This window comes from Malania oleifera, chromosome 3 (assembly GCF_029873635.1).
Source record: "Malania oleifera isolate guangnan ecotype guangnan chromosome 3, ASM2987363v1, whole genome shotgun sequence".
NCBI classification, from domain to species: Eukaryota; Viridiplantae; Streptophyta; class Magnoliopsida; order Santalales; family Ximeniaceae; genus Malania; species Malania oleifera.
In genome coordinates this window covers 121408836-121435920 of record NC_080419.1, presented here as the reverse complement: position 1 = coordinate 121435920, position 27085 = coordinate 121408836, and the positions used below count along the sequence as shown (strand labels likewise).

At 35.8% G+C, this 27085-nt stretch overlaps 2 protein-coding genes across 5 annotated transcripts; one reads left to right on the top strand and one right to left on the bottom strand.

The window, feature by feature from the left end:
* The first annotated feature begins 593 nt into the window (after positions 1-593).
* Positions 594-27085, top strand: LOC131150488 (SKP1-like protein 1A). Of its 4 annotated transcripts, XM_058101215.1 has the most exons (5): positions 16525-17563; positions 17884-17955; positions 21538-24837; positions 24931-25132; positions 26395-27085. In XM_058101215.1, exon 1 carries the CDS (start codon positions 16781-16783, stop codon positions 17465-17467), a length of 687 nt encoding a protein of 228 aa, XP_057957198.1. In that variant the 5' UTR covers positions 16525-16780; the 3' UTR covers positions 17468-17563; positions 17884-17955; positions 21538-24837; positions 24931-25132; positions 26395-27085. The 4 variants fall into 4 exon arrangements, 3 of the variants coding, with proteins under 3 accessions (XP_057957198.1, XP_057957201.1, XP_057957199.1); XM_058101218.1 differs by lacking the exons at positions 24931-25132; positions 26395-27085 and adding an exon at positions 17711-17774 and having other exon boundaries at positions 16755-17563; positions 21538-21927; XR_009135551.1 differs by lacking the exons at positions 16525-17563; positions 21538-24837; positions 24931-25132; positions 26395-27085 and adding exons at positions 594-1047; positions 1134-1235 and having other exon boundaries at positions 17884-18133.
* Positions 22523-26781, bottom strand: LOC131150487 (putative disease resistance protein RGA3). Its single transcript, XM_058101214.1, has one exon. It carries the CDS (start codon positions 26779-26781, stop codon positions 23779-23781), a length of 3003 nt encoding a protein of 1000 aa, XP_057957197.1. The 3' UTR covers positions 22523-23778.

Sequence of the window (27085 nt, the reverse complement as noted above, 5' to 3'; positions counted from 1 at the left end):
AGTGATTTGAAAAAAAAACTTTTTGCAATAAGTGTTTGTCATAGTAAAAGTCAAACATCACTCTTTGATAAAATTATTTATTTAAGTGATAGTACTATAAATATTTTCTTTTAAGTGCTTCCAAATCGAGGCTTAGATCATTACAACAACTCTTTAAATCATAGTAATAAACATTTGGCTATTGATGTCATGACAATATGACATCATTCCATTTGGTATTTTGCAACACTAAATTTTACATATAGTTAAATCGAACAAATTAGCTAGCCCATTAATTAATAAAAACATGGATACGTACTTTAGTTGGGTTTTGTTTAGCAGTAGGATTTAGGGTTGATGGTGGTGGTAGGGTTTAGGTTGAACCTCACTTTGATATCATATTGAAATTTAACTAAAATGAAAGAGTTAATATAATGATAGACCTCTAATTTCCTCAATTTATATGATGAGGACGATGCTCTTACTAATTCTCATCTATTAACATAATAATCAAATGTTTTGCAGTTTCTAATAAACAGCAAAAGTAAAATAGGAATTTTTAGAAAGTACTGGAAGTTAATAATAATAAATGGTTGGGAGCGTTAGTCAGAGTCATGAACTTGCAGAACTCTAACAAAAGCCAACCGCAATCATTCCATAAGCGATCCAAATTCTACAATGAAAGTTTCAATATTTTTTCACATTTGGGGTCCAGAAATTTGTTTCCACAGAAAAATTGAAGAAAAATTAGGGCAATTCTTTCTCCAACAACAGAAGAAGCAACATTGCCGACATCCATGGTGGCAATGCAGGTCTTCCAGTACCTCATCGTCATGGTTGCCTTTGATGTTTCTACTCCATCAACGCTCCAAGCTGTCAATGTTCATTCTCTGCAAGTTCGCGCATTTTCGGCTTCTTCCTTATCCCTCACATGCTCTAGATTGCAGATCCTCAATTCCCCTTGTACCTTGTTCGACGATCCCTACTCTAGAATACGGAAACCCCTCAGCAGACCAACTACAGACACCCGAAATGCCTGCAAATCAACCAATGGCCCCACCTCAATCGGTGCCTCTTTCGTTAATCTCTTCGCTTGCGCTCGTCAAGGCACAAGTGTCTCAAGTTGATAATTTTTTTCTTACTTCTTTTGGCAGGTCATTCATCCACATGCTGTGCTCGATATTCAACGTCTGCAAATGGTACAACTGGGTGGCTGAACTCCGCAACCTTCTAATCAAATTGTAGAAGACATGGAGGTATTTCAAATATTTCAGCTTTCCAATTGAATTTGGTAGTTCTTTGATTCCACTCTTACTGAGATCTTAAACTCTCAAGCATTTCAAGTTAACTGATATGTTGCTAAAAAGAGCTTTTGGAAAAAATTGAGGTGCCCAATTTTTTACCGTTGTCCTTCCCAATTGGGTTCACCATTTCTTCTTTCTCTCAAATCAATAATATATGCTGAGCTGGAAGAATATCTTTCCACATATCTCTATGCCCATGCCCCAAAAACCAAGATTTCAGATCTTAAAATAGAATTTGCAAGGTATGTCAAGGATGAATGAACTCACTCTAACTTTTGTAGGATCAAAATGTAAATGTTCTTGGTCTTAGTTTAATAACTGTTTAATTGGGATGAGTTTGTTATCCAAGTAGTTTACTAAGAGAAATATGTTACTCTATCTTGAAAAGTTGTCACGCTCACCCAGTGTTTGGTACAGTGAAATGGAATGGATGTAAAGTGAAATGGAAAGATGCATTCAATTTGAACAAAATTACCTCATCCAATCAGCTTATTTGAAATTCTAAAACCCTAATCTTATTTTTAGGACTATTGAATTCTGGCTCAGACTGTTAAAGCTTGCTATACATTATTGCCCCACAACGTAATAGTTTAAACTTTTAGGTATAGTGGTAATCAAACATGGTATTAGAGTTGGTTACTAGGAGGTCCTGAGTTCTAGTCTTGTTGCATGCACTTATTATGTGTTGTTTAAAAAAAATTATTATATTCCTTGTAATGGGTATTATCTTTCGTGTGTGTATCTCTCCATGTGTTGTTGGACTGGATGTGCAGGGGAGTGTTAAAGCTTAATATACATTGTTGGCCCACAACCTAATAGCTTAAGCTTTTAGGTAAAATGGTAATCTAACACAGACAAAACATAGTATAAAATTGTGTTAAGTTTTTTCAAATCCACACAAATCCAAATCCATATGACCTAAAAGTATATGCGATTATCATAATTCAACATATTGCGTCGTCTCATAGATCTGTTTTAAGACGCTGAATGTTATAGAACACTTGGAGTACGCACACATTGCTTCAATTAAAGAAATCAATTATTTATGCAAGTCTTGAACTTGCAGAATGTAATAATGCTAACAGAACCCAACTGGCAATAAGAAACAATCAAAATTCTACAGTGAAACATATAAACGTAGACTTACAATACAAATACTTTTCAATATTTATGAGATAGAATGGACCATTTGCTGCCCTGGAATTTTATTTCCACAAAAAAGCACCCAATTTGATTGTCCATGCATGCGCAGAATGGTTTAGGCTAGAGGTTATTGCTCACTCAACATAGCATTGAAGGCTTAATTTTTATTTAAATGTTAAATACAGTTGTTATACTTGGACAAACATCCTAATAGTCAACATCCTGACAGTTAAAAGAGTTTGAGACTTTATGTTAAAGGTTTTTGGTTAGAACCTTAGGAGGAGGTGAAAAAAGGGATATGAAATGGGAGATTGACTATCTTTTGTAGTTTATTGGGCATTTAGACAATGCACGCACAAATATATATATATATATATATATATATATATATCATTATACAAATTTATTGAAAATTTATTTTAGTAAAGTGAGGCAAGTCTACTTGCATGTATGCATGCATGAGGAAGCAAAAGTTCATAAATTTTTTTTTATTGTTTTGCAATATATTTATATATATATATATATATTTATATTCGGAGATGAGAAGAAAAAGTAGACATGTAGTTGAATTTAAAGAAAGGACCTGTGCTAGTAATCCGAAAATTGGAATCCTAGGTGTCTTCTGGTCACTCATAGGCAGTGTTGGGTGTCTTCTGTTCACTCATAGGCAGTGTTTTAAAAGGCTCAGTTGGGGCTCACCTTGAGACTTGCTTCAATGCATGACATGCCAAAAATGCCTTGAGGCTCAATCTAAAATACTGAATTCTAAAAAGGCTATGCATTTCATGTTAAGGTTTACGCATTTTTACAAAAGATATGCCTTTTGTGCCTGTTTAGGTGAGGCTTTCGCATTTTGAGTGTGGGATTCTCGAGTAAGAATTGGTTAAATAATTTTAACATGTTTGCATAAAAGGAATGTCATAATATGAGTTGATTTCTAGTACTCTTGGACCTCAATCTTTTCAAAATAATTGAGAGTTGTATCTTAAATCATGAAGATAGTTTGAACTTTGCAATAGTATAGCTATCTATTGTCATGATTTATGTCATGTATTCAAGTTAGCAATTTTTGAATGGTCAACAAGTAGTTTGCAAAGTATATATAATTTTTTTTTCTTACATTATATTTGTGATTTTCTTATTTTTTCCTTATTTTTAAAATATATAAAAGATATTTACATATTTTTATTTAAAAAACAAATTCTTAAAAGGCGTTAAAAGGCTTAACGCCTTAAGGCTTAAGCCTCGCCTCTTAAGGGTTAAAACACTTGCCGCCTTCGCCTTTTAAAACATTGCTCATAGGTATATATATGTATCATTCTACTCTTTTTTCTGGATTTTTCCAGACTCTGTTGAGGAGATGTTTTATTCTCCTGGCTGTATATTCTCAATCTATTAATGAAGTTATTCTTTTGCTATCAAAAAATATACATCATTGTGCTATTAAAAAAATAAAACGTTATTTCAGTTAGGGATAGATATGATCCACCCCTATGTGGTTGGCACACGCCTGAATCCCAATTTTGAGAAGTTGAATAATTTCAAGAGTGTTAAATGATTATATGGGTTGGTAAAGTAATAGCATATGTACCAGAAGACTAGCAGCTAATCAGATCATCCTGAAATATACTTGTTTGGGATGTGGGCAATCTTATGCCACTCTGGGCCAACTTGCTCTCACATCTTTCTTCCAAGAGGTGACACGCCCATTAACATACAGCTGCTGCAATTGGGAAAGGCATTGCATGATTCCACTGAAGGCAGATACTAGAGATTCTTGCAATCTGCAAGATATAGCTCTCGGAGGTTTCCTGGCAGCCACTCTGGCAGAGTTTCCAGTCCACCAAATCCATGAATCCACAAACACAAAATGTTCAGGGGAGAGAGGTGTGGTAGGGACTTGAGCTTAGGCCACCCCAACGATGATAATTCTTCAAGGTGGGATGCACAATGGTTGTGGTGGTGCTCGGTGGCAATGCTGGTGCTGCTGCTAGTACTGGCAATACTAGTATCACCTCCACAACTACTGCAGAGAAGAGAAGGGAAAGTATCCAGCTCCTTGCAAAACCCTCCAATCTTGAGCTCCTTCAAACCCCCGAGGCAGCACAGTAGCCCTTCTGGAAAATTGCTCAATCTTCGGCAACCAACAATTTCTAGAGTTGACAGGCAATTGTAGAAAACCACCTGGCATAGATTCCATTTTAGGGCACTCCCGCATCCTCAATCCCTCGAGAGACGTACAGAATTCTACTCCACTAGGAAAAGACGTCAATTCTGCACAATCACTGATGCTCAATTTCCGGAGGGAAGCTGCACCACCAAAGCCCTCTAAACTCAGAAGGATGGACTTCATTTTAGGGCAATTCTTTATCTCCAACACCTGAAGAAGCATCATTGCCAACATCCATGGTGGCAATGCTGCACCACCCCCAAAGCCTTCAATACTCAAGATTTTCAGGTTTGCATGGGGGTTGCAGGCCTTCCAGTACCTCATCGTCATGATTCATGATCCTACTGCTGTTGACGTCAGTGTTTCTACTCCATCGTATCTCCAAGCTGTCGATGTTCTTTCTCTGCAATCTCGCATTTTCGGCTTCTTCCTTATCCCTCACATGCTCTAGATTGCAAATTTTCAATTCCCCTCGAAGCTTGTTCAAAGATCCAAACTCGTCAATTCTTAAACCTCTCTTCTGACCCACCACAAACACCCGTAATGTCTGCAAATTTATCAACCGTCCCATCTCAATTGGTGCGCCCTTCATTAATCTCTCCGCTTTGTCTCATCAAGGCACAAATGCCTCAAATTGATTATTTTTCTTAGTTCTTTTGGTAGTTCCTCCATCCTCTTGCAGTGTTCCACATTCAATGTCTGCAAATGGTACAGCTTGGTAAATGAATCAGGCAACCTTTGGATGCTAGTGCCTGAGATGTCAAGGTACCTCAAATGTTTCACCTTCCCAATTGAATCTGGCACCTGTTCAATTCTAGTCCCACTGAAATCTACAACTCTCAAGCTGTTTATGTGAATTAACGTGTTGCCAACAAGAGCTCTTGGAAAAATTAAGCTGCTCAATTTTTGAAAATTAATGTACTTCCAAAAGTCGTTGTCTATTTCTTTCGTAGGAGGAAGCGGTGCCTTAACTGGCCAGGTTTTATTAAACGGATTCACATCTCGCAAACCCCCAATATCAGAGCTTAAAATTGCCATGCAAGGTGGTACACGAGATCGTGCATCTGGCACCTTTTGATATTACCTAATTTATCCTTTTTAATGTCGTGAAACAAGGAGTGCCATAATAGAACATTGAAGTAGTCATTACCTATATCTTCCATCTCCAATTTGCTCCCTTCAAATGGCTGAAGGAATCCTTGAGCTGCCCCCAGCTGGATTAGTTTTGCTTTCTGAATGACATAATCTTTGTGAAGCATCGCACAACTTGCAAAACATTGTTTTAGAGATGATGGCGACATATGTTCAAAACTTTACTCTAAGATAGGCATGATTCTCAGTCCATTATTAGGTGATTCCCATATGTTGTTCTCCATTGAATACCACTCACTTTCAGTCTTCTTAGAGTTCATCAAGCTTCCAAGTAACCTTAGCGCCAGCAGCAGACCACCGCCCCTCTTCACTAGCATTCTTCCAATATCCACCAACTCAGGGGTCTCTTTTGCTCCACCACTCGCAAATGCTCTTTGTTTAAGCACAATCCAGCTATCATCGTCTGTAAGACCTGACAAATGATGTGTGGGACTTGTTTGCATGGCTGATACAACTTCATCATTGCGGGTGGTTACCAAAATCTTACTTCCATTTGAAGCACCAATTCCTAACAAAGCATTTCTCAGGAGATCCCAACTTTTAGGATCTGTGCACCATGCATCATCAAGCACAAGTAAATATTTTTTTCCATTCAATGCTTCTTTATGCTTTTCTCCTAGGGCTTGAATATTATACATCTGAATTTTCTCTCTGGTGAGATATTCCCCCATCTCATTTAAAATCTTTTTGACATTGAGATCATTTGAAACTTGAAAAGTTGAGCATGGCTTGACACCCGAAAATTGCTTGTATTATTATCCTATGTAAGAATTTTCCTATTTGCCATTTTGTGGGATGATAGGCTGCAATAAACTTCATTATGAAGAGTTGAACTTTTGGCCAAATCAAGATTAATTCATGTGAATATTGTATTGTATAAACTGAATTAACAGAGTTTCTATGTAAATTTATTCAGTCGAATCGGAGTATTGGTAAAGTCAACTTAATCAAAATCAAAATAGGATGTTTAGTTGTGGAAAGTAATTTTATTTTTAGTTTTAATTTTCTAAATAATTACAAAAAAAAATGAGCCTGTTCTTAGATTTTGCAATAGTTGTGTGAAATAACTAGTAAATAATAAGAAGTTTTGGCGGAAAATTGTTTTGTTGTTTATTTTCATACTTTTTAGTAATTACAAAAAAATACTACATTATTTTTAAATTTTTGAATTTGCATAGGAAAAGTTGGAAAACACACTTTTACTATTTTTTTTAGACTTTTTAATTTATTATGTAATTTTTGGAAAAAAAATTAAAAATTTATGGACTTTTATTTCGTTGGTTCTTCTTAAGAGAGTCGACACCTATAATTTGTTGCAAAATGAGAGACTTTCAAAGCATGATTTCGAACAGAAGTTATGAGGCATGTGTGACGTCTCGATTTTCGTACAATTTTTTTTTCCAATAATACATAAATTAATCAAATATTCACGCATCATTCGTAATATTCACAAATCGACCACTTCAACAACCTACTATCATTCATACGACTCGACCCGCATTGGGTACTGGGTAAAAAGTTATTTTATTATACAACTTAACAGCGGAAGACAATATATTCATCTCATCCAGAATACAATACCCAGAGTATCTACATACACACATATACATCATTATCACAAACTCAAAAAAACCACGCAACATTAGGGGAATTATACCTCCCCTAGTCCAGAAACTCACCCTGTGTATCAAGGTTCCAGCTCCCTACTATCACAGAGCTCTATCACCCGGTCGGTCTCAGTTCCCTGAAAAATTTAGATAATTTGGGTGAGACACATTTTAGTAAGAAAGAATAAATTATTTACAGTGTGTGGCCATATGAGTTCAATTATAATACACTTTACTTTTCAAATCATTGTTTCATCTGAGAAAATACACTGATATACACATTCTCATAATCATATTGATATACAATATAAGCTTTTATAAGTTTTAAAATCATTTCTCAAATTTAATAATTTTCAACACATATTTACCGCGAAATTCCTGAGAATAGGGAAGATTACCTGCCTATACAGGTAGCTTCCCTCTGCCCTAACACGTTATGCAACCATGTATGGTCACATCTGATACGTATCAGGGCACTCACCTTACTCAGCAAGCCCTCAGGCGGAGAGTTTCACTTCGCCTTAGGTATGTATATTATCAACTCACACGGTTCCATTTCTTAATTTTATCATTCTTTATTTCTTAATTTCCATTCTTTCTTTCATTTCTTATTTTAACCAATTTTATCATTCTTTCACTTTCCATTTTCAATTTTACTTTCCGGCTCATGAGTATCCTTGGTATCAAATACCAACATCGCGTCTGTAACTCATGGCCACCCTGAGGATCTTTCTATCCACGCCATGCTTCCCCCTATGGTTAAGGTTGTGCGGCTCGAAGGCTGGATCTAGCCGCAGTTGGCCGACCCGGTTAGATCAAATATCGTATCACATATCGCGTCTGTTGTACGACTGACCGACCTATAACCCTAATCCGGACTTAGGGGGCCCAACAACCCTATAAAATGGCACAGTCGACTGTCACACCACACGCTCCAAGAGTTCGTGTGGTTGTACTAACACCACTAGTAACGGTACTGTGCTCAATATCATAACCATCCAACAGAGTTTACTACCACATACCCGCAATCATTATGCGGTATTGACATTTCATCAATCATATTCCAGTATATCATAATTCAGTTCAATATAAATATTTTCATCATTTTCTGTGCACTTTTCTTCATCTCATAATAGTACATATATCATATTTCACGTATTTTTCACTTTTTCCCAAAATACTCATATCAATAATTTGTACAAACTCTTTTCTCATGCAAATAATTTTCACTCACAAATAAATGCCACGTTTCATTATTTTCCAATATCTGTAATTCACAAAATCTCATTTTTTTGGTAAAACATTTATACTCACATATAAATACCATATTTCATTATTTCTCACTAATTACATCAATAATTCTCATTTCAATATTTTCTCAGAAATTACACATCGTTATATTTTACACTCCAAAATATCACACTTTAAAATTACTCAAATGCCACACAATTTATCTGATATTATATCGTAATAATTTTGAGACAAAATACCATAAGCACATTTTCATATTAATTTAGACAGTAATTCTAAAAATACTGTTATAATTTATTTCCCTTACTTGACTTACTGAGAGACTTGTTAACACCCAGATTCTACGCCCTTGGCACTCGAAACTCAAATCCTAAAATTCACATTTTTCCTAGATTAATTAACTCATTTCCCCCAAAACATTACTCAACTAACCTTCCCTAAGCTCCATATACCTCAAATTATCATTTAAACTATTATTTAACACCTCCACTTAATTTTCTGAATTTTGCCTGTGGGTCTTAAAATTACACCCGTGACGCTCACCCGGGCCTTAAATTTTAAAAATCTTACTTTAACTTCAGATGCTCAATATTTTAGCATTTCTAAATTAGTACTAATTAATTAAAAATAAGCTCCTTAATAACTCTCGTATCCCAAATTTAAGGTTTTACTCACGACGACCTCACGAGAATTTCGTCCCACTAGACTTGTAGAGAATCATCCCTAAATTCTCGTGGTGGTGTCCGTTCGTCGATTGGACTTATAATTTGCAAGAAATTAAAGAAAAAAGGGAAATTGGCTTACCTCAGGAGAAACATCTACGCCGCTCCTACCACCGATCCGTTCTGGTAGAAATGACGGCAGTGGAGAATGGAGTCTAGCTGTATCTTCTGATTTTCGATCAGGCGAAAATCCGCCGCAAAATTGAGTAGGGAGAGAGAGAGAGAGACGTACTCAGAATTCACCTGAAGCTTCAGGTGAATGTATATAATAATAATAATAATAATAATAATAATAATAATAATAAGATTTAATTAATATTAATAATAATATATTTTATTAATAAAAATAAAAAGTAAATTTTAATTATTATTATTTTTAAATTTAATTACTTAATTATTATTATTATTATTATTATTATTATTATTATTATTATTATTATATTTTTTAGAAATCACTTCACTAATCTTCTATATCCCTTTTTCGGATTATTATAGCATGGCTGTGTGACAATTTCTAGGATGTATTGAAAAAATTGTGTGAAGAACCATGCTGTTGGTACTTTTTCCTTAGAAAATTAGCGTGAAAGCTGCCAAATTTTGAATTTGAATTTGGATAGGTTTGAATATATTTCAATATAATTTTATATTATATTTTATTCAAATTAAATATAAATTTAAAATGAATACCTTGCCAAACATGGGATAATTTCTTTTCTTCTGTCTTCTTCTTTCTTTTCTTTGCATTTGCATTTCTAATTGCAAAAATAAAAAATATGTAAGAATTAATTTTTTCCATTTTCGTGCTAGGAGAGGCTACAGGATACATTATCACTCCAACAGTTTCTTGGAATGTGCAGGTTAAAGCATTGAATGTCCTAAAAGAAACCCAAATTTAATCAAAATCAGAAAGGAAGCTTCCCTGGTCAACAAGATGAAACATTATCCCACTCAAGAATGAATTCAAATGAAAATTTGGAATGGTTGTAACCTAATTTTCCTTGAAGTTTTTGGATAAGCAAACATGACAGATCAAAAAGTCGTCCATGGCTGAAAGAAGACCATGGATTTGGCCTAGTGGCCCCAATATGAACCAAAAAGTACATTGTTTCAATAAAAATAAAACTGAAAAAAGGCAATGCTTTGTACTACAGGACTTTGTAGAGTATAGTCATAGTAACAAAGCGCAAGGAACAATCACAATTCAGTCAAAAAGTTGTAATGAACAAAACTGAAAAAAGATGTAATCTGGGCTTAAATCTCCCATTGCTTCCAATACAGATTGAATCATTTGGTATTGCAGAGGTTCATATTGCTGCTAGGCATCCATTCCATTTGGAGTTCTCCTGCATGATCAATCATAAATCCATTGAAAAAAGAAACAATTAGAATATGGGGGCATCAATAAAAATGATAGTGATGGTTATATATCTGTCTAAATAAGTTGGACCTATTATATTAATAATTTCATGGTCATGAGGCATCCAACATTGTGTTTGGTTTATGGAATAGAATGAGATAAGAAAAGAATAGAATGAAAAATTTGAATACTAACCTTGAAAATTCAGTTGATAAAGTCCTTTCCATTCTTATAGACTAAACATATAATAAATGTACGATATCATATTTTCAGTTCTTTTTTATTGTAATAACATCTAATAGTGCAAAAGAAATTGTATTTTTGAATGACTAGTTATTTATATATTTATTTTGATCAGAGGTCCTTACTGGGCTAGGTTACAGAATGGAAGTAGCTAATCTCCCATCCCATACCCCATGTCACTCTATTAAAATTCAAACCTTACCCGAACTTCAATTGCTAGGATGCATATTAAGACACGAACAACCATAATTCTATGTGCTTGTTTATCCATCATTGACAGTGCAAAAATTGTAGATAGCTTCACTTGTAATAGTACAATACGACAAATAAGTTTTTTTCTATTGGCACCATCCATCAAGACAGGTGGTTTAGACCATTGCAACCAACTCTTTAATACATGCTCCACAAGGCTTAGGCCATAGCAACAAACAGGCTGTTGGTGCTATGACATCATTCCATTTGGTATTCTGCAGCACTAAATCCTGTCTCCAACACCTGAAGAAGCAACATCACCAACATCCATGGTGGCAATGCAGGCCTTCCGGTACCTCATCGTCTTGGTTTTCATCAGTGTTTCTACTCCATTGATGCTCCAAAATGTCACTGTTCATTCTTTGCAAATTCGCATTTTCAGCTTCTTCCTTATCCCCTCAATTCCCCTAGAAGCTTGTTCAAAGACCCCAACTCTTCAATTCAAAAACCTCTTTAGGATCCATGCCAAACACCTGTAATGAATCTGCAAGTCAACCAACCGCCCAACTCAATCGGTGCATCCTTCATTAATATCTCTGATAAATTCCTTACTTCTTTTGGAAGGTCATTCATCCACAAGCTGTGCTCGATCTTCAACGTCCGCAAATGGTACAATTCTCAATGTTTGCAAATGGTACAACTCAGTAGCTGAACTTTGCAACCATCTAATCCAATTGTAGTAGACATCAAGGTGTCAAATGCTTACGCTTTCCAATTGAACTTGGCAGCTCATTTGTTCCACTACCACTGGAATATAACACTCAACCATGTCAAGTTCAAGTGATATGTTGCTAAAAGAGCTTTTGGGAAAAATTAAGGTGCACAATCTTTTACCATCATCCTTCCTTCTTCCTCACAAATCAATAATATATGTGGAGCTAAAAGAAAATATCTTTCCACGTGTGTCTATGCCTATGCGCAAAACCAAGATTTCAGATCCTAAAATAGATTTTGCAAGGTCTTGCATGAGATCATGCATCTTGCAGCTTTTGATGCTACCTAATTTATCCTTTTTAAAAATAGAGCATTTAAGTAGTAATTGCCTTTGTCTTCCATCTCCAATTTGCTCCTGTGAACAGATGAAGGAATCCCTGAGCTATCCACAGTTGGAATGGTTTGGCTTTCTGAATGAGATGATGTTCACAAAAAAATTGCACAATATGCAAAACATTGTTTTAGAGATGGTGGCAATAAATTATTGAAACTTAAGTTTAAAAAGACCTTGATTTTCGAACTTAACCCTATGACCTCATAAGATACTTCCCATATATTGTTGTTGTCCTTTGAATGCCACTCACTTTTACTCTTCTTGCATTACATTTGGTTTTCCGGTTGGAATGGGAATAGGAAGAGAATGGAATGAAAATTTGAATTGGAAGCATGACAAAATAAAGTTATAATTCAATTCCATTCCACATGATTCCGTTCCACTCAATTCAATTCCATTCCTTTGTACTAAACATGTAGTTAAAGAGTACAAATCTAGTTTCCAAGTAACATCAGCGCTAGTGGCACGCCACCACACCTCTTCACCAGCCTTCCCCAAATCTCCACCAAGTTGGGGGTCTCATTTGCTCCACCTCTGGAAAATGGTCATTGTTTAAATAAAATCCAGTTATCATTGTTGGATGTATAGCCCTGGGAAACAATGCCTGGGATTTATTTCATGGCTGACAATACTTCATAGATATGAGTGGTTATGAGGCTATCTAAATCTTTCTTCCATTTGAAGCACCAGTTCCTAAAAAAGCACTTCTCTGGAGATCCCAAATTTAGGATATGCGCATCATGCATCATCAAGCACAAGCAAAAATTTTTTGCCATTCATCTCTTCCTTCAGCTTTTCTGCTGTGGCTTGAATGTTAGACACTGTATTTTCCCGCATATCATTTAAAAAGCCTTTCAACATTGAAATCATTGGAAATTGTCACCCACATTCTTTGCTTAGCACCAAAATGCCTAACCACATTTTCATTATCATGAACTTTCTGTGCCAGAACTGTCTTCCCAACACCTCCACTCCCTAGTATGGAGATGATGCCTAAATCTTCTCTGCCTTTGCTGGGGCCAAGGGGCTTGTTCATTATCTTGGATATGTCTCAATCTCTTCCCACAATTGTTGAGTCATCAACAAAGGATGAATCTCTCTGGCAGAATTGCGCACATTTCACTCTGTTCACAATCTTTTCAAGACAGATTGCACAACTACACGTTGTATAATTTTCAAATTGACAAAAAAAGAAGAAGAAAGAACTACAAAGCAAACACTTGTTCATGAATGCCCCAATTGTTTTAGGCTAGGAGATATAGCTTAATTAGTCATTAAAGCTTCAGCATTGGTGTCCTGTGGTATATATGATTAAGGCATTAATTCATCAGCTAACAGCTTGTTTAGAAACACTAAGAATAAGTACTTGTAATTATTTCTACTTAGATAAGTACTTAGACTAGCAAATAAGAGGTGTTTGTATGCATTTTCATAAGAGCTGACAGAAAGAGTGCTTATAATTTTTACCTTAATTAAAACTTGCAGAGGTTGTATTTGTCTTTTAGTATTATTATTATTGAGTGTATTAGTATGTTAATTAGTGAGACTTAGTGACGGTATTATTGTCATTAGAATGTATTTAAATTTGTATTATAGATAGAGGGAGAGACCTAACTTCAAGTTAGGTCACTCATTTTTAATCAAATCTTAACAAAAACAAGAAGTAGAAATTAAAAATATGAATTTTTACGTTGAGCTTAAGCTCTAGAAGACTTGATTTGAGTAAACATATGGGGCCATCACTAAAAGTGATAAGTTTAATATTGAAAAGATATTAGCTAAGATAACCAACACCTATGCAGTTGTGCATATAAAAAGGAGATTCCCCCACTTTAATGTTCAATTTAGGTTTCTATCCAATATGAAAGATGGCCCACTTGTGTGTAGTGGTCTGCTTGGATGTTCTGGTCCGTGATTAGGTGAAGTCTATGCCCAAGTGATAGTTGAAACTCACTTGTCATCCAATGGAGTACTTTATTTATTAGTTCATTATGGTTTACTTTGGAAGATGAATGATCATATTTGGAGGTGAAAAATAAATTAAGGTGAGCTTCGTGCATTCTTTGGGAGAGCCAAGAAGAGAGTGAGGGACAAAAGAAAATACTACCTACACAGTCATCTTGATCTTAACGATCGGATGGTGATTTCTTGTCTGATTGAGTTGAAATTTTGACAAAATGCTCATGACTCATAACCTTTGTTTTTGGATGTCACAATCTTTGTTTTTGGATGGTACCTGTCCATTTCTTACTGTTGTTCAATTATGCCTAAAGGTGATGACTTATATTGCTTTGTATGACAAGAATTTGTTATTCTTGATTATTGTAGTTGATGTATGCCTCTAGTTTCAACTGGAAAAGACCTATTATAACCTACAAACTGGAAGCGTACTTCAGTGCCGTGGTTTTTCCTTTCACACTGAAAGATTTTCCATGTAATCCTTGGTGTACTCTTATGTGTGGCTAAGCTGTGTTGTCAATTGTCGACTCCTGATTTTTGGTAGGTGTTGATTTGAACTAGGGGAAAGATTATCTTAGGCTATTGTATTTTGGCTATCACCTCAATACTTTCCTTCTGCACCCATTCACATTTTATTCTCTAAAATATCCCAAGTTAAATAATAATAAAAAAAAAAGAAGTCTTTCATAACTAACCTACAATCATACATAGCTAAATATAAATATTTTATAACTAACCTATAATCACAACTCTTTCTTTAGTGCTTACATTCTAAATTATTCTTATAGACTTTCTAAATTTTAATATATATATATCCATTTGTTAGTTGATAATATTTTGCCCATCTATTGGCTACTACACACGTGTGCAAACACAAAATGGGGATTCTCCTACTTTGGTGTGTGCTCAAATTTATTCCTTAAAATATTCCATCCGGTAAAAATATTGGTTATATAGTAAAAATATGCAATTTATAAAAATATTAGTTTTTACATGATTAATTCATATATAATTAGAACTAATACAGATATTTTATAACTAATTCATAACTATAATGTTTTCTTTGGTGTCTATTCTTTAACATGCTAAAATATTGGGATTAAAATTTGAAAATATCTCATCCAGTGCATGGATTGAACTGGAGGCAGATACTTGAGGTTCGTGCAACGCACAAGATTCAGATCTTCAAGGTTTTCCGATAGCCATTCAGGCAGAGCTTCCAAACCACCAAATTCCTCAATCCACGAAGTTTTGAGGGAAGAGAGGTAGCCAAGTAGTTCTTCATGGTGGGGTAGAGACTTGAGCTTAGGCCACCCATACAACCATAGTGCTCCAAGGTGGTGGTGGTGGTAGTGGTTGGTGCTTCTACTACTTGGACTGCTAGTGCTACTACTGCTGCGGCTGCAACTACCGCCGCCACAACTACTGCAGAGGAGACGGGAAAGCATCCAGCTCCTCCCAAAACCCTCCAATCTTCAGTTCCTTCAAACTGGTGTGGCAGCACGGTAGTCCTGGGAAACTAAATCTGGTGCAATCATATATTTCTAAAACTGAGGGGGAATGCAGTTCTAGTAAACCAACGGGCATGGAGTCCAGATTTGGGCATCTCCATATCCCTCAATCTCTCAAGAAATGTACAGAATTGCAGCTCAGTTGGCAAAGACAACAATTCTGTGCAGTGGCTGATGCTCAACTGTCGGAGGGAGGTTGCCAAGCCCTCTACACTCGGAAGAAGAATGGGCTTTACTTTAGGTCAATTCTCTGTCTCCAATACTTGAAGATGCAGCATCATTGTGATCCATGATGGGCATACTCCATCACCCAAAACCTCTAATACTTAAAGCCTTTCAAATTTGAGTGGGGCTGCAGGACTTCCATCACCTCATCATTTTCATCGCCACTACTACATTCAAGCTTCAACCCGTACATATTAATTATTCCCAAGCTTGTTCATAGATCCCAGCTCCTCAATACAACGTCCCTTGTTCAGACCCATTAGAACCACCCCTATTGTCTGCAAACCAACTAGCTGCCCTATCTCAATTTGTGTGCCCTCCATTAATCTTTCTGCATTGGCTGCGTCAAGGCACAAACGTCTCAAGTTAATTAGTTTTCCTAATTCTTTTGGTAGCTCTTCCATCTCGTTCCAGTACTCCATATTCAGCATCTGCAAATGGTACAACCATTTTCCACTACTCCCTCGCGGAAATTTTTTTATTGTAGCTCTTCCATATTTTTGCAGTCATTAATAATAACTATTAGTGACAGCAGTGCTAATAATTACTATCAACTAACAAGTGGTGATGGTTTAATGTTGGCCTTGATTTTCATTTCTTTGCTCTTCCTTGGCTGGCTTTGTGAATCTCAATCTTTTGTAGAAATCCCGAGTATCTTGGAATAGTTTAGGGTAGTATATATGTAAAGAATTGTATATTCTTGCGAGAGATTCTTTTAGGAGATTATTTCCATATTTAGATTTTCCGATTGTATTATAAATATTGTGTATTGATTTGTACAAAATCATTCAAGAAATACAGAAATTATTCATTCTGATTTCATGGTATCAGAGCTAGGAGATTGAACTTAGCTATCAATGGCGGAAACCGCTGGCCAAAGTAGAGGTTTGATGACCTCTAAATCTCACGGGGTCCTCCAACAGAGTTTCACGAGGTCCTCCAACAGAGCTTCAGTCTGCGATTCGCCTCGTCTCTGCATCAGAGGGAATAACTCTCGAGTTAGGGTTTCCTTTTCAATTTCACAAGCGGAATCGACTATGTCGGCAAGGAAGATCATGGCGAGGAGCTCCGACGGCGAGACCTTTGAGGTCGACGAGATCCTGGCTCTTGAGTCTCAGTCGATCAAGCACATGATCGAGGACGACTGTGCGGACAACGGAATACCCTTGCCCAATGTCATCGGGCGGATCTTGGCGAAAGTCATCAAGTACTGCAAGAAGCACGTCAAGGCTCCAAATATCGAGAAGCGAGGCGGCGTCAATGAGGAGCTCAAGTCGTGGGACGCTGAGTTCGTCAAAGTTGATCAGGCGACCCTCTTCGATCTCATCCTGGCTGCAAACTATCTGAACATCAAGACCCTCCTGGACCTTACGTGTCTGACTGTAGCAGACATGATCAAGGGAAAAACTCCTGAGGAGATGCGCAAGACATTCAACATAAAGAATGACTTCACACCGGAGGAAGAGGAAAAGGAAAGAATGGAGCGAGACTTTTTGACGTTTTTGGTTCCGACAGAGAGATTGGGATTAATGAGAAAATGTTGAGGCAGAGTCTATCTAGGTTGGCAGATCAAACCCCTTTTAGTTATTACAGAGCTTCGTCTTCCACAAATATTTCTTCGGGATCTTTAGCCCAAAGAGGTAATTTTTTGCCAGCCTTGAGTATAACCTCTAGATCCAAAACTCCTTGAATTATTGATTCTGGTGCTTTTGACCATATGACCGATGCCTATCATCTTTTCTCATCATATTTATCCCGTGCTGGAAATTTGAAAATTAAAATTGCAGATGGATCACTTTTGTCTATTGCAAGCAAAGGGAATATTCGACTCTCTGACTCCATCGCACTAGAGTCCGTTCTTCATGTTTCTAATTTATCCTGCAACTTACTATCCATTAGCCAATTAACTAAAGATTCCAATTGTTCTGCTAAATATCTTCCCTCTCATTGTGTTTTTCAGGATCTATTATCGGGGAAGACGATTGGTAGTGCTAAGAAGTGTGAGGGATTCTACTACTTTGAGGAGGCTAATGTGAGTAAACAATGTCAAATTGCTATTTGTGATTCTGCATCTGTTTCTAGGAACAGCGAGATGTTGTTATGGCATTCTAGGATGGGTCATCCAAATTTTTAATATTTAAGATGTTTATTTCCTTCCATTTGTTTAAATAAGACATCTTCTGATTTTCAGTGTGAGATTTGTGAACTTGCAAAATACCATCGTAATTCCTTTCCAAAATCCACATACAAATCATCCAGACCATTTACTATTATTCAAAATGATTTATGAGGGGCCCTCACACTCTCTTAATCGCACTCGCACGAAATGGTTTGTTACTTTTATTAATGATCACACTCGTATTTGTTGGGTTTACCTGTTGAAAGATAAAACTGAAGTCTATTATATTTTTATCAATTTTCACTCCATGATTCAAACACAATTCCAAACTCACATTCAAATCTTGCGTACTGATAATGATACAGAATATTTTAATACTATCTTGGGAAATTATCTTCAAGAGAATGGAATTATTCATCAAAATTCTTCCTATGTGGATACCCCTCAACAAAATGAGGTTGCTGAATGTAAAAATAGACATATTCTTGAAGTAGCTCGGGCATTGATGTTCACTACAAATATTAAAAAATATTTTTGGGGCAGTGCCATTTTGCTACGCATCTTATTAATTGAATGCCTAGTCGAGTTCTTTCTTTTGTTACTTCTCTCCAGAAACTCCAAGAATGTTTTCCCAACTCTCAGCTCCACTCCAATCTTTCTTTGAAAAATCTTTCGATGTACTGCATTTGTTCATGTTCATGCTCACAATCGAGATAAATTGGAACCTCGTGCCATTAAGTGCGTTTTTATTGGTTACTCTCCTACTCAAAAAAGTTACAAATGTTATGATCATGTCACAAAAAAATTGTTTGTTAGCCTTGATGTCACATTCTTTGAAACCACTCTTTATTTCCAAAAACTCTCTCTTCAGGGGGAGAAGTAGAGTGAAGATCGATTATTTGATTTCTTTGTTGATGAGTCTGCCATTGCATCATTTCCTAACCTATCATGTGCAAAAGATTACTTAAACTAAGGGGGAGATGTATAAAAACAAAATAACAAGGAAATACTTGTTTAGTCAAGAAAGCCAAAAACAAAGAACAGGGAGAATCTCATACCCGAGGCACCAAGAGAGTTGGAACTGGTGATAGCTCCGAGCAACCATGAGTCCATGCCCAATCCCGATTAGGTAATAGATGGTCACGAGCTTCCTTATGATAAGTCAACACCTAATGACATCAATTTACCTATTGCAGTCAGAAAACAAACTAGGTCTTGTACTCTATATTCTTAGTCAAAATACATGTCTTATAAAACTCTGTCTATAGGGTATCGTACTTTTACCTCTAACCTTGATAGGATAAAAATTTCAAAGAATATCCAGGTCCAGGAAGCCTTGGAGAATCCTGAATGGAGGGAAGCTGTCATGTAGGAAATATGGGCCTTGGAAAAAAAATGGAACTTGAGATGTTATAAATTTGTCGAGAGGGAAGAAACCAGTAGGCTGCAAATGAGTCTTCACAGTGAAATATAGAGCTGATGGGACAATTGAACGGTATAAAGCCCGACTTGTTGTGAAAGGGTTTACACAGACCTATGGTATTGACTACATGGAGACATTTGCACTAGTGACAAAATTGAATACAGTTCGGGTCCTCCTGTCCTTGGCAGTTAACTTAGATTGGCCACTACAACAATTTAAATTGGCCACTACAGCAACTCAACATTAAGAATGCATTTCTAAATGACGAGTTAGAAGAAGAAATCAACATGACGATACCACTAGGTTTCAGTAAGAAAAGTGAAGAAAATAGAGTATGTAAACTCAAGAAGTCACTGTATGAACTAAAACAATCTCCCAGAGCATGGTTCGACAGATTTACGAAGGTGATAAAGAACCAAGGATATCGACAAGGGCAATCAGATCACACTATGTTCTTTCAACAGCTTGAAAGTAGTAAGAAAACAATTCTGATAGTGTATGTTGATGATATCATCCTAATTGGAGATGATATGGTGGAGATGGAAAGATTGAAGAAAGTTCTAGCTGCTGAGTTTGAAGTTAAAGACCTGAGACAAATGCGGTACTTCTTGGGGATGGAAGTTGTTAGATCAAAAAAGGCTATTAGTGTCTCTCAGCGAAAGTATAACCTTGATCTCATTACCAAAATTAGCGTGCTTGGATGCAAACCTAGTGAAACCCCAATTAAAGCAGTAAAGAGGGTCGAAGACTGCGTAATACCAGTTGAAAAGGAGAGGTATTAGAGATTGGTTGGTAAACTAATCTATCTATCACATACTAGACCCAACATTGCATTTGTGATAAGTGTGGCAAGCCAACACATGCATTCACCGAAAAAAACTTGCGTAGATGTTGTGTACAAAATCCTCAGGTACCTCAAGGGCTCTCAGGGTAAAGGACTCTTCTTCAAGAAATGTGAAAGCAAGGAAGTAGAAATTTTCACAGATGCGGATTGGGCAGGATCAGCGGAAGATAGAAGGTCTACTACCGGATATTGCACCTTTATATGGGGAAATTTAGTAACTTGGAGGAGCAAAAAAACATAATGTAGTGGCTCAAAGTAGTGCTGAAGCTGAATTTAGGATAGTTGCACAAGAGATATGTGAAGGACTGTGGTTACGGAAACTCTTGGAAGAATTATAGATCTCGGTGAAATTTCCTATCATACTCTATTGTGACAATAAAGCAGTCATCAGTATCTCTCTCAATTCAGTTCAACATGACAAGACTAAGCATGTAGAAGTTGACCGACATTTTATCAAAGAGAAGGTTGAAGAAGGAACCATCTGTATGACTTATGTACTCACCAAGGAACCAACTGCCCGACAGAGGTTTGATGATTTCATTTGCAAGTTGGATATGATCAATATCTATGATCCAACTTGAGGGGGAGTGTTGAAATCTTGAGTATCTTGGAGTAATTTAGGGAAGTATATATGTAGAGAATTGTATATATTCTTGAGAGAGATTCTTTTAGGAGATTATTTTCATATTTAGATTTTTCGATTGTATTATAAAATATTATGTATTGATTTGTACAAAATCATTCAAGAAATACAGAAATTATTCATTATGATTTCATCCTTATTCACAACATAATTAATGTTGGAAAAACAAATTACTAAACGAACATAATATTGACATTTAAACCCTAAAGCTATGAAAGGCAAGACTTCCTTGAACTTCATGAACTGTTTAATAATGGTTAAAACACAGCCCCTGGTTTATTCTTTTGGATGGTGAAAATATAGAAGATAGACGTTTGGATAACCTGGAAGTTTATAAAGTTCAAACTAACCAAGGGAGACCACACTAATCAAAACACATCAAAATTGAGTATCATCTTCATGGGAAATATCTGCATCATTAAATCCCCTCGATGAATCAGATTGAATACATTTCTGAGGCCGTACTTGCTAGCCTTTCACCTCTCACTGGCTTCAACAATCCATCAATACGATCATCCCTGCTTCCTCTGCTTGTCATATCATTATAAACTGTTAGAATCTTTTCATGATTCATTGCGGTTGCAGAGAACCAGAGGTGATCGAATCTTGCAGGGTGTAGCTGAAAAGTTCAATAAATCCTTAGTCAATAAAATTCAAAATGATCTCTGGTTTCAGCCTCCGCATTGCACAGGTAAAAATCTGAGTTCCTCAAACTCCAAGCTTTTCAAGAGCAGAGAGCCTAGAATGGATATCCGGAGAAGGTCAACAGGCATTCTCATATAAAAATCTTAAGCATTAGGGGAAGGAGATTGAAAAATTTTTTCACTACTCTCTCGTGGAAATTTTATTTTGATTTTTCAAATAATTACAAAAATAATAACTTGTTTTTTAATTTTATTTATAAAAGTTGGAAAACATTTTTTATTAATTTCAGATTTTAAATGTTTTTACTTTGCTTCCAGGAGCAAAATAGAAGTTAATTATACAAAAGTAAATGGGAAATGTAAAAGAAGAAAAAAGGAAATAAAAACAAGGAAATTTATTTTTATTTATATATTTTTTTCTTACGTAGGCCCCCTTTTGAAACTCAGAAGAAAGTGAGAAAGAAAATAAAAAAAATATATCAAATCTATGAAAAAAAAAATAAAATTTTACACCGTTGATATTTAGTTTTTCCTAATTTTATTTATAGTAAAATAAATTTTTATTTTTAATAGTATTTTATATGGATGGAAAATACAAGGAAAAATAAGTTTTCTCCTTATTTTCCTTCTCTTTCCTTTTTTACAAACAAAATTCTTAATCCAAAAGCATCCTAAATATTATTGAAAATAAAAATTTGTTTAATATGATTAAAAATATAAAAAAATAATAATAATGATGAGTAGAATCAAAATTTCTTAATATTTTCCTTAGTATTTTTTGAATTCCAAATGGAGCCTAAATAAAGACATATTACACCCTATGAAGTCAATTAATTTTTTAATTTTCATCAAGTATCATAGTAAAAATTTTGGTTAAATATAAAAACTAAAAGATGCATGCATCTAATTTTTATTGAAAAATAACAATATGGAGTTATTTTAATTAAATATTATTTTTAATTAATCAAACTTTTTTCACTTGGATTGAAAATTTTTTCTTCAATGGGAGTACGTTTGAATCAAGATTTTTAGTAAATTAAATCCAATGGTCTTTTCAAATTGAAGGGGGCACGCTTATATCATGCACCAGGAATCAATAGAAAATTGTAATATTGTCCTTTCAAAAAACAATTTTTTTTTACGGTCCATTTGATTCAAGAATTTTATTTAGGGGAGGGAAAGACAAAAAAAAATAAAAATGAGGAAACTCATTTTTTATTTCATTTTTCTTATTAAATGTTATAAAAATAAAACTTTGTTTCAATATGATTAAAAATTTTAAAAAAATATTAATTATGTGTAAAATAAAATTTAGGTTTATAAAAATGGCGTATTTTTCACTTTTCTTGATAATTAAATTTAAAATTATAGATCCTTTGATAGTTCCAAATAGGAAAGAAACTAAACTAGCTTTTTGTTATAATTTCTCTACTAATTAAAATGAAAATTTGTTCACAATATGATTAAAAATTAAGAAAAAATGAGTTCTTTCAAAATTTTCTTTCCTTTCCTTAAAGGTTTCGTTTAAAACTCAAAAATTACTAAGAAAATGGAAGGAAAATATTAAGGAATCCATATTTTCATATTTGGATTAAGGAAAGTGAGAAAGAAAATAAAAAAAAAAAAACATATCAAATCCATAAGCAAAATTTTGATTTTATACATCATTCATATATAGTTTTTCATAATCTTTAATTATCTTAAAACAAACTATCGTTTTTAACAATGTTTAATATAGAAGGAAAATGCAATGAGAAATGAGTTCTTCACTTATTTTCCTTTTCTTTTCTTTTATTCCAAACAGATTGTAAGTTTTCTACATTCCAAACAGCGCTATGGGAAATAATTATTACCTATATTTATAAAATTGTTACTATGTTCCATGTTATTCAAGAATATACTCATTTCAAGAAGAATATGTATCCCATGTATAAGTGAAACACCAACCATTATTTGAGTTGTTTTAGATGAAGTGAGAAAAAAAGGCAAATGCAAACTTGTAAATTAGTGATAGGGAATGGTTTCATGGAGAAGGTAAATCAAACAAGACTCGATTTGAGCAAGTGGTTTTATTTCATTAGCAAACTTGTAAATTTATTTAGAAATCTAAGTAAATTTTCATGTTACAATTCATTGAGGTTGAATTTTTTAAAATAATGCCGTAGTGGTTTGATGGCAATAGTCAAATATCCCTAGGCCAGTACTGAACAGTCAAGTTTCTTGATCTGGCGACGCCTCCCACGGATCTCACCAGATGATTATTGTATTTGCAATGCAAAAGACGTAGATCTCGAAGGTTTGCGGGAAGCAACTCCGGCAGAGCTTCCAAACCACCAAACTGCTCAATCACAAGAATTTGTAGGGAAGAGAGGCGGGGAAGAAGAAGAATTTGTTCATGTTCATGATTGCGCAGAGACTTGAGCCTAGGCCAACCCCTCAGAGTTAGTTCTTCAAGCCGGAATTGGTGGTGACAGTGGTGGTGGTGGTGGTTGGTGCTGCAGAGAAGTGAGGGGAAACTATCCAGCTCCTCATTAAACCCTCCGATCTCTAGTCTCTTCAACTCGGGGAGACAGCACAATAGCCCTTCCGGCAAACTACTCAATCTTTTGCACTCACAAATTCTTAAATCTGAGAGGGAGTGCAATTTTAGTAAATCAGCCGGCACAGATTCCAAATTTGGGCAATTCCATATGCCTAATTTCTTGAGGGATGTACAGAATTGCATAGACATCAATTCTTCACACATGTGGACTTTCAGCTCTCGAAGGGAGGGCGAGAAGCCCTCTAAATTCGGGGGAAGAATGGATTTCAATTTAGGGCAACTCACTATCTCCAACACCTGAAGATTCAACAACTTCGCTATCCACGAAACAGCAATACCCCCAAATCCTTCAACTTTAAACTGCTTCAGATCTAAGTGTGGTTGCAGCCCTTCCAACACCTCATCATCATTATCACCACAACGAACCTCACCACGACCACCATCATCATTACCCCATTGAAGCACCAATGTTTCAATGTTTTTCTTTCCCTTCAAATTTGCTTTTTCAGCTTCTTCTTTACCCCTCACATGCTGTAGATCGCATATCCATAATTGTCCTCTGAGCTCGTTCAAGGGTTCCAGCTCTTCAATTCGGCGTCCCCTGCCCCGACCCACCACAAACACCGGTAACGTCTGCAAATGAATTAACCGCCTCATCTCAATCGGTCCATCCTTCATTATTCTCTCTGCATTGTCCAGGTCAAGTCCCAAATGTCTTAAGTTGATTAATGCTCTCATTTCTTTTGGTAGCCCCTGCAGCTTATAACAGAACTCTATATTCAACGTCTGCAGATGGTATAGCTTGGTAATTGAATCCGGCAACCTTACAATTTTATTATCGGAGACATCAAGGTACTTTAAATATTTCAACTTCCCAACAGAATCTGGCAGCACCTCAGTTTGGCTCCCGCTTAAATCTAAAACTCTCAAGCGTTTTGAGTCAACTAACACCTCATCGGAAACATTAACAGCCCTTGACCTTGATAAAATTAAGGTGCGTAATTTTTTTCCATTATTCTTCCCAACTGTGTGCTTCCCTTCTCCATAATATGTCAATGATAAATGTCGGACTGCAGGGATTTCATTCCCCTGATGTCCACCCTCCAAAACCAGGATTTCAGATTTGGAAACAGATTGTGCAAGGTCATGCACAAGATCATGCATCTTGCATGATTTGATATCCCCATATATGACATCCCTTTCAACATCTTGAAACAAGGAATTCTGCAACAGGACATTGAAGTACTCATTACCTTGGTCTTCCATCACCAAACCGCACTCTTGAGATGACTCAAGAAATCCTTGAGCCATCCATAGTTGGATTAGCTTTACTCTCTCAATGACATAATCCTTGGGGAAAATTGCAGTGTATGCGAAGCATTGTTTCAAAGAAGCCGATGGCAAATTGTCAAAGCTCAACTTCAATGCTGCTATGATCCCATCCTCACTTTCTGGCAAATTCCATGTTTCACTTTCCAAAATGGACAACCACTCTTGCTCCTCCCTCTTAAAACGTATGATCCCTCCCAGCACCTTTGCTGCTAGCGGCACGCCCCCACATTTTTTCACAATACCCCTTCCTATATCAATAAAATCTTGAGTCTTCAGTGCTCCATAGTCTACAAATGCCTTTTGCTCAAATATCGCCCAACAATATTCTTCTGATAGTGTCCCTAAGTGATGAGGAGGAAGTGTCTTCATAATTGAAGCCACGTTGTGGCTTCGAGTAGTCACAACAATGCTGTTTCCCACTTTTTTTGACCTCACTCCCAACAGACCATTTCGTAAATTTTCCCACTTATTTGGATCTTCATTCCAAACATCATCTAGTATGAGAAGATATATTTTCCCTTCCAACTTATCCTTAATGTTTTCAAGGATGGTATCCAAATTTTCAATCCCACAACTTTCCTTGGTAAGAGATTCCAAAATCTTTTTTAGAATCCTTTTGACATCAAAATTTTCAGATACACATACCCAAATTCTTACGTCAAAATGTTCTTTCACTCGCTCATCATTGTAGATTAGTTGAGCAAGCGTAGTCTTCCCGATGCCCCCCATACCCACGATTGGAATTACAGAGACATCATTACTGGATGAGCTAGTCACCTTGTTTACTATAGTTAATACATCATTTTCCCTTCCAACTTTTGGATCATCTTGAAAGGAGTGACTCTCTATTATTTGAGAAATTGGATCTATAGGTAACATCGGTCTAAGCCCAAAGCTAATCGCTTTTTTCATAAATTTTTCCAGTGAGCTATTGACATTCTTCACTTTATGAGCCATCTTGATACGGAGCACGATGGGGCTAGAGAAGGAACAGAAGTAGCGTACCTTTTTCATAAATTGATTTTGAATTTCTACCTGACGTCGGAGCATTTCATAAGAGAACTCAGTCAGAACATCCTCAGCTTTATAAGCTCTCTCTTCAAGATTCTTGAGCCAAATTTGAACAGCCTTTTCCCTCATTTGCTGTTTCTGGGCATCATGCAGTATAGCTTGAATCATTTTAAGTAATTCTTCAAGATTTTTTAGCTCGCCCTTGAAACCCCATGCAAGTTTCATTTCTTCAGATGCCAGTGAACCCACCTTCTTTAATACTTGCCCTATTGCAAAACTGAGAACCATTTCAGCTTTCATATTTGTTTCCTTGCTTTGAATTCGATGAGTTATAGCTAGAGAAGACTGATCCACAGAAGCACCGAGCGAGGGAAAAGAAAGACGAGCACTGATACCACACCAGACGCAGTTTGCTTTTTAGCTCAACTGATCCATCCTACTTGAAATAATTAAATTCGTCAATTTCATTGTTGGTGGAAGTATTCAAAATAAAAAATAAAATACAAATAAAACGATAGTATGATGGGTATTTTATGTATGCAACTTGAAAAATATTGAAAAAAGGAAAGGAAAACATGAAAGATTCTACTTTTCTATGTTTGGT